We start from the raw sequence: 13,565 nt of genomic DNA on the forward strand, positions 1-13,565 counted from the left end.
TTGCAGACAGGAGAGTAAGGTGAGGAGAGCTGGATGTGTCTGAGCTCACGTTCATGGTCACCTGTGGTCTGGGTTCCAGGCTCAGGGTCAGGTCTGGGCACTGACGCATGGCCCGTGTCTTCCGCAGGTGTGGCAGTGTGGCGGGAGCGTAGAGGTCCTGCCCTGCTCGCGGATTGCCCACATTGAGCGAGCCCACAAGCCCTACACCGAGGACCTCACGGCCCATGTCCGCAGGAACGCCCTCAGGGTGGCTGAAGTCTGGATGGACGAATTTAAAAGCCATGTGTACATGGCATGGAACATACCCCAAGAGGTAGGAAGCCCCCGTGGGGGTGTGTTTCTTGGGGGTTGTTGGGGAAAAAAAAACAAACAAAACACACCTGAGATTCAACCCTTCTTCCCAGGGGATAGCCAGAGTCTTGTTCGCCATGCTGGAGTGAATTCTCAAACCCTAAGATACAAGACGTTGAAGAAAAGTGGCTGACTATAGGGTGCTAAGGCATGTCTTACCCACCCCACCCCTGGTCACCTCCTCCTCGAAGGAGGGCTCCTTCCCTCCAGACAGCAGTGTCCTCATTCTATGTGACAAAGTTGGACCACGTGGCTCCAAGGTTCCAACATGCTCCCAGGTTCTCAGCTTCTCTGACAATAGATATTTCATGGTCCTGGATGACAAATATCCCAGTAATTACCAACATTCACAAAATGCACCTTAATTTCCCTGTAGACTGGATTCAAACTTCTCCATCGAACCTTTGACCAGACCAATAAGGAATATTCCTATGCCTTTGGGATTGCTTGAGCCACATGGATGGGGCTGGGCTACATTCCCACATTTTTTAGGCTACTTTTAACCCTCACCGAACCTCATCATCACCTGCCACTGTCCTCTAGCCCTCTAGTCATGCACACTTAAGAAGTGTGAGAGAGAAAGCAGTGTTTCTTTGGTAGTTCTGTTCAGCCTTGCTGTGTGTCATATGGAAGTAACCTTGGACCGCTGGGTTGGGAGAACCCAACAGATGCCAGCCACGGGATCCCCACCTGCTTGCCAGCTGGTCTGCCTGGAGATCGTTGCTTATGTTGCATTTTATGTGAAACGGAGCTGTTGACTGCATGACCTCTTGCCTTCCTCCCAAGGCCATGGCTTCCCCTCGTGAGTCCTTTAGAAAGCTTCCATTCTCTCTTCCTAATAGGGCAATGATTGATCTTTTCTTAAAGTTTCCATATGAAGGCCTTCTTCCCCGATGTGTCCACCAAGCTAATGTTTTGCTCAGGCTGAGTGATTGAGAAAGTAGGCTGGGTCATGGGTGGGAGCTTTCAGGCAACCCCCTCACTACCACGACCAGGGGGAGCGGTCTTGGGCTGATTGCATCCTCCTACAATCAGTGAGATTTCAGCAGCTGGGAAGAAGAATGAAGAACCAAGCATTACCAGCGGGAGTGCAGCCAGCCCTAATGAACCAGCCCCGAATGCAGCTCTGACAGTGGGAGTGTTTCTAGGGAAACGGTGGTGCCTTCTAGCCCCATCTGTGGCTGTGGGCGTTGGATCACAGCATTCTGGGCAGGATGCTGAGCCCTGCTGTGGGTGTCCTCTGATAGCAAAATGTTAAGCACACTTGGAAACTCCCCAGGAGCTCACCAGCGAAGCGGTGTGGATCCCCGGCTTCTGCAAAGGACTGGGATCCTGTCCATTACTGTTGTCCCCCTTCTCTCTGCACCCCAAAGCTGCAGACTTTGTAGCCCTCTCCCCCCGATTACAGCTGCCAGATGTTGAAATAGACAGCAAATCCAAAGAATAGTAGAGAAGTGAGTGAGTAGAAGTAATTGGAAAATGATGAAACTCAGCGTCTGCCTGTGACTCCTAGAAGGGTTCAAACAAAGTCAAGTGGGTGGGGCTGGAGGGGTAACACAAGAAAGCCAGATGAGGGGTGGAAATGTCCAGGATGAAGCCTTAGGAGGAGAAGGAAGGGATCAGCGTGTTTCCTCTTGACCCCCCCCTGTTCGCTTGTATGTCCAGACTCCCTCTTCTGCCTCTTTCAGGTTTGTGGAAAGAGTCAACACTTTTCCACCTCCCATCCACTTCTCAAGTCACAGCCCAATACTACCTCGAAGCTGCTTTTAACAAAGTCATCATGGGCCTCCTAACTGCTGAATTTAATGGCTATTTTAAGTCTTTCACTTACAGGATCCCACCTTTTCCTTGAAACTCTTCACTCCCTTAGCTCGAGGATTCCACACCCCAGAGCGTCCTCTTCTCTCCGACTGCTCCCAACTCCTTGTGGGCAAGGCTTACTTCCAGTGGTGGCTTAAGTGCTCCCCAGGGGCCCGTCCTTGGCCACCTGCTCTCATGATATGCATCTCCAGGGTAATCCCATCTACTCTTGGGCTCTGCACCACCTATACATTGACGGCTTCCTAGTTACTCTCTCCAGCCAGACTTCTGCCTTTAGCTTCAGACTTTCAGCCACGCATCTTCTCCTGGCTGTTCCCACAGGCCCTTCAGACTGAATCTGACTGCACTGCGTACATCTTTTTCCCCCCGAGTCTGCTTCTGTTCTTATTCTCTGTCTGAAGTCATGGTACCACCATCTGACCAGACATGTGAGCTTAGACCTGAGGGTCTTCCTTTAATCGTCTTCCATTCCCAGTCCATCACCGAGCCCACCTTTCCGTGCCTCTCACTTCTGAGTTCAGGCCTCGTCTCTTCCTCTGCAACAGCCTCTGGTTGGTTTCCCTGGCTCAAGTCTTACCCCTCAAATTCATACTCCCCACTGCCCAAAGTCATCCTTTTAAAAAACTCACAGCGACCATGTCCTTGTCCTACTTGAAATCTTTACACGACTCTCCGTGTGCACAAGATCAGGCATAAAGTCCGGTGTTAGACATGGATCTGAGCTTTCTCCTCCACCCACCTCTCCAGCCGCACTGCCCACTATCCTTATTTTGGAGGCCCTGCAGACAGCGTGGGCTAGGGGAACTGCCCCGAGCTCCCCGTCCACACCAGGCTGTTTCTCATCTCGGTGTGTTGGCCCATTTCGTCCTCTCTGCTTGGAATTCCTCCCAAAACCGCTTCCCCAGCCTCCACCCTTACCAATTCTCCTCCATCGTTTTAGACTCAGCTCGGGCGACCTCTTCTCTAGAAGCCAGCCCCAGCTGGGGAGAAAGCCCCTTTTTGCCTGCGTGTCTCTGTCATTGCATCATCGCCCTGTAAGAGAATGTTCCGTTGTCTGAAAGTCTCTCTCATTAGACCAGTGAGTCTCAAATCTGGCTGAACTTTAAAATCACTTGGCCTCCACCCCAGAGATTATGATTTAATTGGTTTGGAAGGGGACTTTTTTTTTTAAGAAAGCTCTTTGGGGATTTTAATGTCCATCCAGGGCTGAGAACCATTGCACTAGACCATGGGCTCTCTGAGGACAGATTTTATTATTCATATCTGTGTCACCAGGCCTAGCACAAGGTGGGGCACGTGGTCAGGGCTCAGTAAAACCTCACTAATTCTTGTTAACAAATGAATCTGCTGGCCATATGTGTGATCCCTTTTTCCCTTGGTCAGTGGCTCCTAAAAGCAGATCTACAGACCAACTGCATCAGAATCACTTGGAGACCTTTTAAAAAATACTGATTCTGGGTCTCGTCCTCAGAGATTTTACTGAGGAGGTGTATAGTGGTACCAGAATCTGTAAAAAGCTCCCCAGGTGCTGGTTTGGGAAAACCAGGTTTGGGTGACACTAGTTTAGCTAATCCTGCTTATCTTTCCAAACTCACCCTTAGCGTCACCTACTCCAGGAAGCCTTCCTTGACTGCTCTCCTCCCTTTCCCCTTCATCCTGGCTGCCCCACACCTGGGGATGGACTAAGGCCCCTCTTCCACTGTCCCTCAGCACTCTCTGCTTCCCGCCATGCTTCACACTGTGTGCAGAGTCTGTTTACTTGTCTGGATCTTCCAGACTCTGCTTTCAGGCAGACTGTGACTTCTTCCTATTCGTATGCATGATGCTTAGGACAGCACCTGACACAGTCTAGGCACTCAATAAAGATGAGTTGAAAAAGAAAGAAGAGGGAGGAAATGTGGGTGCTGCATCCCTCCATGTTTTCCCCAGTAATTTTCCCAGCTGCCCTTGATGTGGTGGCATCTCAATACATTCTGTTCAGTCACAGGCGCATGTGTTCCCGATTTACTTAACGTTTTGTCTACAGCATCCCAACTGCAAATGTAGAGCTGGAACCCTTCACCCCTGCCTAGTGGCTCCCTGGAGAATTAAATAAGTTAATATGTGGAAAGACTTTGATCAGTGCTTGGCAAATGGAAAGCACTAGAGAAGTGTTAACTCTTGTTGTCCACGTGATCACCTGCACCCTCTGCATTCCCGCCCCAGCTTTAAAATGCTCTTGCTGAGCAGTCATCCTCCCTCGCTTCCTTCTATGCGGAGTCCTTCCTGGGCGGTGCACTGAACAGAACCAGCTCTCTCACTCACTCTTAATCACATTCAGTCCCAAGCTTTTGGAAATCCAGAGGAGCCTTCCACTCATGCAGCCTCTACTTTAAGTGAAAATCAGTTTGCTTATCAACAAACAAAGTCAGTCTGCAGCAAAGCATCAGTATTTTCTTACACAGGGTTCAGGAGCTCTAGATGCGCCCCTGCTTCCTCTTGCCCGAAGACAGGCTGAGTGCCAAGGATGACTCACCACGGTTCTTAGGCAACAGCCCTTCTTTGGGTTTGGCTACAAGGAATTTTGTGTCTGGCTGCACACACAGGCAGGTATACTGGACAGCTTTTTGTGTGGCTAAGTATGTTAGTGTCCTAGGGCTGCCAGAACAAATGATCACAAACTGGTGGCAGAAATGTGTTCTGTCACAGTTCTGGAGGCCAGAAGCTCCAAATCAAGGTGCTGTCAGGGCCGTGCTCCCTCCAAAGGCTCTGGGGGAGGATCCTTCCTTGCCTTTTCCAGCTTGTGGTGGCTCTAGGGGTTCCTTGGCTGGTAGATGTATCTTTCCATTCTCTGCCTCTGTCTCTGTGTCTCTGTGCGTTCAGGCCTCCCTCTCCTTTCTCTTATGAAGATGTAGGCTCATCCTAAATCCAGAACGATTTCGTCTCAAGATCTCTAGTTAATTATATCCGCAAGATCCTATTTCCAAATAAGGTCACGTTCGGAGGTTCTGGGCGGACATGATACTGGGGAGGGGCACTATTCAACCCTCTACACTAAGTATTTAGCAAAGGGGGAAGATACGTTTATTGTTTTCTAATAATAAAGGTCAAGGTGACCTTCTCTGAGAATGTTTGCTTATTTCTCAATTTCCTCCCCCTGCTCTGAAAAAGAGTTTGATGCAATTTACAGTAAACACACAGTACAGATGTGCTGAACCGTTAAAATGGAAAGGCAAAAGTCCATTAGTAAACAGGAAGAGGAAAGGGACACGATATCCAGACACGTTAAGCTGAGCAAAACTCTGGTTCTTGAGTCTCCTAGAAGTTAAAGGAGAGATGGACTCCTGATGGATTGTCTCTCCCCCACTTTTGATTAGATTATAAGTAGAGAGACAAACCTTCCTTTGATCCTGAATGTAGAAAGGAAGTTTTCCCATGGGAACCTAGATTTTTAGGAAAATACAGAGGCCTTCCTGAGGTAGGTTCTTCTAGTTGCTTTCTGTAAAAGCTGAGACAGTGTTAATTTGTCATCACATAAAGGCAAGTATAGCATGAAGCGAGAAGACCTGGATCCAGGCAAATAGCTTTGTGATGTGAGGATAAAGTGCAGAGAAGTTTAAAGAGTTAATACTTAACAGATGTCTTGGGGTGTGGGGGGGGTGAGCAGGATACCTTTATTGTCAGTTGCTAAGTTCACTATTTCATAAATATTTTTTCAACTCGGTCTCATCAATATAGTTCAGACGCAGCGCTAGACTGTGGGTACAGAGGTCAGCAGAACATGTTTCCTGATCGTCAGGGAGCTGGGGTCCAGCAGAGAAAGGCCAAGTAGCAGTTGCTGGGAGGGCTCCCAGCAGGAGCCAGGGAGCAGACCCATCAGAGACAAGGTCATCGAGAAATATTCAAAAGGTATATCCTCACTGAAACTGCACCCTAGGAGTCTGGAACTTAAACTTTCAGGCTGTGGCAGGTTCAAATTTTTACATGACCTGAACTCTGGTGGGCAAAAATAAATGTATTTCTTCTATATCTACATTTTGTTTTGACTCAAGCCCCTGTTGACTGATATCAAAAATGTGTTCTGATCATGTCCAGATACATGCAGCAGCCATCTTTGTGATTTTTCCCAGACATTTCAGACTTAAACTGTCAATTTCATTATTTCCCATCCCCTGTAACTTGATCCCGGAGTTGATGGCAGAACCAGATGGGGTCACACTGCCAGCACATGGACTGCAGTGTCGGTGGGAGAGAGCTGTATGTGCTTCCCCATCTTCCTCTGTCTCTGCTCTGGGCTGATGTCTCATGAGATACCACGTGCCCCTCTGATCCCTGGCTCCATGGTGTCGTCCTCTGAGATGTCACCCGTCTCCATCTGATCCCCAGCTGGAGGGACCCCCCTCCATCCTCTGCTGTGGCATCAGCTCTTTCTCAGCTGCTTCTGTGCCCTGTTCAACAGCTGGGGTGCAAGCCCAGGGCTTCCCCTCTGCTCTGGGATCACAAGAAACGTAGGGGCTTCTCTCTCGCTCTCACTCAAGGACACATCCATGTCTCCATGTCTACTCCTTGTCTGCTGCATATGGCAGCAGGTGGCTCAAGGGCCACCTCTCTGGTACACCTGGGAAGTGAGAGACACAGTGCTGTCTATGCTAAGCCCCCCAGGCGTAAAGAGAGAGGCTGCTTCTCCCATAGGGACTTGGTCTTAGGAGGCAGAAGGGCAGGCTCCTAAAAATGCGCCGGGTAAATTTTAATTCACAAACTCCAGACCCAGGTTGATTGGGTTCAACTCTCAGGTCCACCACTTATTACCTGTGGGACTCTGGGCAAGTCACCCAGGAGGTCACTGAACCTCCCTTTGTCTCAACTCCTCATCTGTAAAATGAGGATTATATTGTGCTCCCTCATAGGTTTAAATGGGACCATGTACATACATAAATTTAATATAAGTAAAATATAAATATATGTGCCTGTCTCATGCAGAGCACAGCCTGACACATTGTGTTATGTAAGACTTAGCTGCCATGATCCTTAGGAATAGTAATGTAATTAGCATTATTCCATCTTCAACTCTTTCCCTTCCCTCTTCCTCTCCCCCAGCAGTTCAGAATCTCTCATCTTATCTCTTGAGGTAGAGAAAACCTTAATCAGACTGTATTCTTCCCATTTATTTCACTTATACAAAGACTACAGCTTTTTTTTCTTTTAGTAATTTTTAAGGATTTGCATCTTTATTTTCAATGGCTTTTGATGACAGTCCCCATCAGTGCTGATCTGATGTTTCACAGACCAAACGGGGACGGTTATGGGGCCAAGGCACACGTTGGGAAGTGCATGAGTTATATTCCCAGGTTGTCCCTTCACCAGACAGTCTCCAGAACCATGGTTGGGGAGGTTCAGGGAAAAGCTGTGCCCTGGTGGTGGCTGAATCTCTGTGTTTGCATCCTGTGCAGGACTCAGGAATCGACATCGGGGACATCACTGCAAGGAAGGCTCTGAGGAAACAGCTGCAGTGCAAGACCTTCCGGTGGTACCTGGTCAGCGTGTACCCAGAGATGAGGATGTACTCAGACATCATTGCCTATGGGGTGGTAAGGAGCTCGCCCAGACGCAGACAGAGAGCAGGACCAGAGAGAGGTGTGGCGAGTCAGGGAGGGAAAGAGCCTCTTGGCCCCCAGTATGGGACCTGTGGTAGACCTGTGGACAAGAGGCTGATTTCTGGAGCTGAGTAGGAGGCAGCCTATGCTTTCATAGCCCAAACCTCTCCATTCCCTTGAGAGAGGTGCTTAGTCTCTCCTTTACAGTCCTAAGCAATTCAGCTCTGGCCCCAAACCTGCATATCCCACTTAATTATGCAAAAACCTGCGGTCAGGTTAAGATTGCAAGACAATGTAACAAACCCCACTGTTCCTCAAGCATGGGTGCCTGAAGTTCTACCAACCAGCCTGCATGCCTCACCCACCCACGGGGCTATGTCTTTCACTCACACAGAGCCTCCTGGTAAGGTGTTCTGGGAAATATAACCTTCCTGAGTTTGCTGTATTTTGAGGGATGTTTTAGTAGTTTCCACTTATTGATTGGCAGCGAGCAGTTCCCCCAGGAGAGGCAGCAAGACAGAGGGACAGAGCAGAGGGTTTGGACCTGGTTCCAATCTTGACCCAGCCACTTCCTGGGCAAGTGTCTTAATGTCTGTTGGCCTTAGTTTCTTCATATGTTAAGTGTGGTAAAATAATACTGTCCTCGTGGGTAGAAGAAAGTCTCAGATACATAAATGTATTTTGTGTCTAAGGTTAAAATACTTTGAACATAATAAACTCTCCCATTCTTCCAATATCCCCAGGACCATACAACTCTTAAGGTATTTTAAATACCTGATTGATTTTTGGATATCTCACCTGGTTTTTGCTGACTGAACACATAAAGATTTTCTATGACAGTTAAGCCCTCAAAACCGCCCTCAAAACTATCCCCTGGGGCCACCTGCCTTACCCCCACCCCCTGCTGTGTTACAGATGGGGAAACAGAGAGGCAAAGTGACTTGCGCATATTCACACAGTTAATCAACAGTGGAACTGAGTCTAAAACATCAGCTTCTGATATCACTCTCATTCCTCCCTTTGCAGTGTCCCCTCAGACCTTTTAGATATCCCAGGATGAAAACTTGAAGGAAGAACTGAGGCCTCTTCCTTTGATGACCTGTGCTCAGAACTGAGTTCAAGGCCTGCCTCGGCAGGAACACTATGGATACAACATCAGCCTGGGAGGGGAAGAATCCTTGCTGAAGGGTTGGCCTCAGTGTTCCCTGGGGACCTCCCAACTCTCACATCCTAGGATTCTAAAGGAGACAGAGCCAAGGTCCCAGGAACTACCCCCTTCCCACCCTCCTGCAGGGCCTCTGTTGTCCCCGGAGGCCAGCCTGTAGGAGGGGGTCATATCTTCCCACAAGAGTCCCCATGGCATGGCTGACGTGTCCTGAGAGAACTGCCCAGTAGCCTCTTGCCTCTCCACTTCCCAGGCTGGTATAATTCAGATGTCAGAAAACTCCTCAGCTGGTGCTGCCCAGCTTTTACCTGAGGCTCCAGATCCTGTCATCACCATGGAAACACACTGGACTGTGAGGTGCCCATCCGTCCCATCTACCTCCCCAGAACCATCCTGAGGATGCGGCAGTTACTGGTACCCCTACACTCAGCCCTTAGCAAGTTGTGTGTGCTGCTTGGCCACTGTTGAACCCAGCCCAAACAGAATAGTTATGCTACTGTGGCTCCAGAGAAACTATTGGCCCAGACCTCTGGGAGCCAGGGCGAGCTTCTGGATTCATGGTCTCACCAAGCTATCAGCTGTAGCTAAAGAGTATTAGCCAAACTCAGCCAGAGAAGCAGGGAAAGCAATAACAGTGGAGGTGTATGCACGCAGCCATTGCAGTTCTGGGTCTTGGCCCAGGGCATTCTTGTCTTCCAAGAAAAAGGGTCTCATCTTATGAGCACATACAGCAGGTTTACCATGTAGTCTCCTCACCACCACACCCAGAAACCTTTGGTTGGTCAAATAGTAAGTGGCATATACAGGGTTGTGATCCAGATCCGTTTGAGTCCACAGCTGGGGCTGTTTTCACTCTGTTGTGCTGAAAAACCATCCACTCGCCATCCCAGAGGGCTGAGCTGTGTCAGCCTGGCGGAGGTCTCTGACCCCCTGCATGTTCATCTGCCAGCTGCTGTTCAGGGCCCAGCCAGCCCCCCTCCTTCCTGCCTCCTCAACAGGCTGGGTTCTTACATGAGCAGAGATATGCTTGCTTGTCCAGGAGCATAATGAACTCTTAATGGGGGCAGAAAGGTGACAATGGGCAAGGCAGGATGCAGCACAAGAGCAAGAGGATTTCTGGGGCTGAATCTTTCTTCCTGGTGATTACTTTTATTCTGAAATGGAAAGACCAGATGTCTTCTCAGGGGCATGTTTTTTTTTTTCCCTTCCAACTCATGCCTAAACTGCATTGCTCAGGTCAAATAACCCCCTGGGACTCTCAGGCCACTGTCAAGTCTATATAACCCTGCCCATTAATCTAGTAATAGGTCCCACTAATGCCTCCTGCAGGCTGAAGGGCCTGTGGGCCCCACTGTGTGGGCATGGGCATCCGCCTGGATCACCGAGCTCCGGGCCTGGGAGATGGCATGGCTTTGGATAATCCCAGCTCTGGTGCTGACAGTAGAGATGGAACAGCATCTGGAAACAGACATGCCTGCTTCTGAACATTAGCTTTGCTGCTTAATCACAACGTGACCTTGACAGTTTGCAAAACCTGAGAGGTTATAGTCACATCACTTCATGGGGCATCTTTCACAGTCTCAGGATTGTCTCCATGTGCATGATGGAAAGAGCTTGGACTTTGGAGACTGACAGACTCCAGCTCTGCCATTTATCCAACTACGATGCCATTCATTCACTGTTCATTTTCTTCATTCATTCACACATACTTACTGTCTAATATGTGCCAGGGCTGACCCACGTCGCAGGCAGTGAGAAAGCCTGAGAGCTGGTCTGGTGACTGATAGAGGAGACGGGCAAGTGGAGACGTGACAAGAATACAGCGTGTTAAGTGCTGCAATCAGAGAAATGGAGGTGTTGGCCTCACACCCAGATGTGGGTCAGGAAAGGCTTCCAGAGTGACAGAGAAGCTGAGAACCACAGGAAGAGGAGGATTCAGTCAGGGAAAAGAGAAGGCCGGGGCAGAGGGTCCATGCAGTGGGAACAGCATTACAGACCAAGAGGTGTGCAGAGCTTCCTACTGTAACACACTTCTTGCACCCTTAAAAGAGATAGTATTACCGATCTGGCTATGTTATTTTGAGAATTAGGTGGGAAAATGCATGGAAAGCACTTCACCTGGGACCTGGCACATAGATGCAGTCATAAAAGCTAGTTTCCCTGAACGGCCTTCAGAAAGGTTATAGCGGTAATGATAGCAGCTAACAATTATTGCACATTTGCTATTTGTCAGGCCCTGTGCTGAGTACTTATAGATATTGTTTCAGTTAATCCACAAACCTATGAGGTTGGCACTAGTATTATCCCTATTTGAGAGAGAAGGAAACAGACAAGGAATTATGTTGCTCTGTCCAAGGCCACACAGCTGGAGCCAGGATTCTATCTCAGCCTGTCTCTCCCAACTTCCTCAACAGACCACCTGCTTAATGGGGGGTGGATGACACAGAGCCAAGGAGGACTTTATCAAAAGGCACCACCCACCCCTCATTCAGAGGCCAGCTTTGGGGATCCAGGGGAGATCCAAGTCTGACATCAGGGCTTTCTGGAACTTTCTCTCTGCAGTAGAAGTTAGCAGGTCTCACTGATGGATTACAGTGTTCGGCTTCAAATGTGACACCCACCCCTCCATGGGCTGTGGGAGAAGTCCAGAGAGTATTTGCATATGCTCCTCCCACACAGGCCAGCCAAGTAGTTGGTTTATGATAGAGGATTTGCCGCATCGATGCTTCTGGGGCCCTGCCTAGGGAACTGACACATGTTCATATTTCTGCAGAACCTCTAAACTTCAAGTTTGAGATTGAGCCGCTATCACCCAGTAAAGGAAAGGGAGCTCAAGAGAAAACAATTTGACTCTGTTCCTTGTCCCCTGTCAAGAACAGGGGACGCATAGAGCACACGTGGGCCTCTGGTTATCTGTTCCGTTTCGCACCCCTTAACTGGGTTCACTGCACTCCTGCCACGTCCATCAGGACTACGAAAACTTAGCTGCTGTCTGCCTCTGGCCTTCCCCAGATAGATGACCCACCTGTGGCCCATTGCCCTGGTCTCCCCTGGATTCTGATCTCCAGCCTCCTGTTGTGAACAGAGTGCTTTGATTGCTAAAAAGAGCTATAGAAGCTAGCTCAAGTTTAGATGGATAAAGATACCACAAACTCTCTCATGGGCTTAGGAACTAAAGTACAGCTGGACATGAGCACTCGAGCTGGGAAGCCACTAAAACCGCAGCGGGGGCAGGATGATCTCTCTTGTCTCTAAATCTATCTGCCTCCTGCCTCATCTCCTCCTTGATCACCACTGGATTCCTCTGCTTGCACATGGCCCAACAGATCCACCACACCCAGTCTAAATGGCCTCACCATACTAGTGGCCAGCACCCACTGACCACGGTGTCTGGTCTCTCATCTGGACTCCTAGGACAGAATAAGAGGATAATGAGATAGTCACATTCCAGAAAGAGAAGGATCAGGAGAGAGGAGGAAAGAAAGACAATTGTTAATTCATTCTAAGCTATGAGTTGGTGCCCACCATGGTCTACTCAGCTATGGCATGGGAGCCGGACCATGTGGACCACAGCTGCCCTTTCCAAAGGCTGAGAGTGAGCTTAAGCCAGAAGGGGACATTGAATATCGGCTTTCCTACCTAGATGTGGTAAGACATTGGTTCATGGTACCCAGACATTTGTTCTGCTGATTGCCATGTGCTTGTAGGTGAGGATAAGAGATACCTCTCTCTTCTCCTGCTCCCACTCTGGCCCCCTTCTCTCTTATTCTCCCACCAGACCTCCCACTCTGGAGAACCCTCATCAGCTGGGCCTCTGCTGGGGCCTGGCCAACCACTGCTGGATCTGCAGGAAGCAGAGAAGGCCTGGTCCTAGAGGATATCCCAGGCCCCCAAACAGCTGACATGTTGCCCACTTCCCCCAACCCTCAAGAACAAAGACATCTATCCACGGACTTCTGAAGGCCATTATGCCACCCTTGTGCAAAAGGAGGGGGTGAAAAATCTAGTACCAACTCGTGTGTGTTCATGCATATCTTTTATTTTTACCTAGACTATCTCAGCTCCCCAAACCCAGCTTGCTGTTTAACAGCATCCTAATGCTTCTCCTTCAGAGGAGGCTGGTCTTCCTTCAGCACCTTGATGCAAGGCAAAAGCTGGGCTGGTGCTTGTTGGTTTCCATAGTATTCAGGGGGCCTCGGATTGATTATGGAAGCAGAGCCTGTCGCAGTGGAATGCTTGCTTCTCCTGATTTAATGCATCTGTTTCTCTGTTCCTTTCTCTTTGGTGTGGCCGCCTCTCCTCTGGTGTTCAGCTGCAGAACTCTCTGAAGACTGATTTGTGTCTTGATCAGGGTCCAGACACAGAGAATATTCCTATCTTGTACATCTGCCACGGGATGACACCCCAGGTGAGTGCTCTGAGAGATCCCCGTGCACGTGTGTGTCTGGTGTGGGGAAGGAAAAGCTAAACTCTGTCATGGCTACTCTGGGCCCAGAGGTCTTGGGAGCTTTTCATTAAGAAGTATCCTCATGAGCAAAAAAGAGAGTCATACCTGCCATGCCTGGAAGGAGTCTGAAGGAGCAGATGCTGGGACACCAGGATCCCCTGGGGTGGGGCACAAGGAAGGTGATACATCTCTAAAGAGGAACACCTGC

At 49.3% G+C, this 13,565-nt stretch overlaps 1 protein-coding gene across 3 annotated transcripts in view; it reads left to right on the plus strand.

Moving 5' to 3' along the window:
- GALNT18 (polypeptide N-acetylgalactosaminyltransferase 18) overlaps positions 1 to 13,565 on the plus strand; it is a 340,031-nt gene that overhangs the window by 281,095 nt on the left and 45,371 nt on the right. For all 3 annotated transcript variants that reach the window (XM_082341541.1, XM_082341542.1, XM_082341540.1), the window contains 3 exons: positions 128 to 313; positions 7,602 to 7,739; positions 13,223 to 13,318. In XM_082341541.1, the coding sequence (XP_082197667.1) occupies positions 128 to 313; positions 7,602 to 7,739; positions 13,223 to 13,318 (420 nt within the window). The remainder of the gene's footprint in view (positions 1 to 127; positions 314 to 7,601; positions 7,740 to 13,222; positions 13,319 to 13,565) is intronic.

This window comes from Balaenoptera borealis, assembly GCF_965194805.1.
Source record: "Balaenoptera borealis genome assembly, chromosome: 11".
Classification (NCBI taxonomy): domain Eukaryota; kingdom Metazoa; phylum Chordata; class Mammalia; order Artiodactyla; family Balaenopteridae; genus Balaenoptera; species Balaenoptera borealis.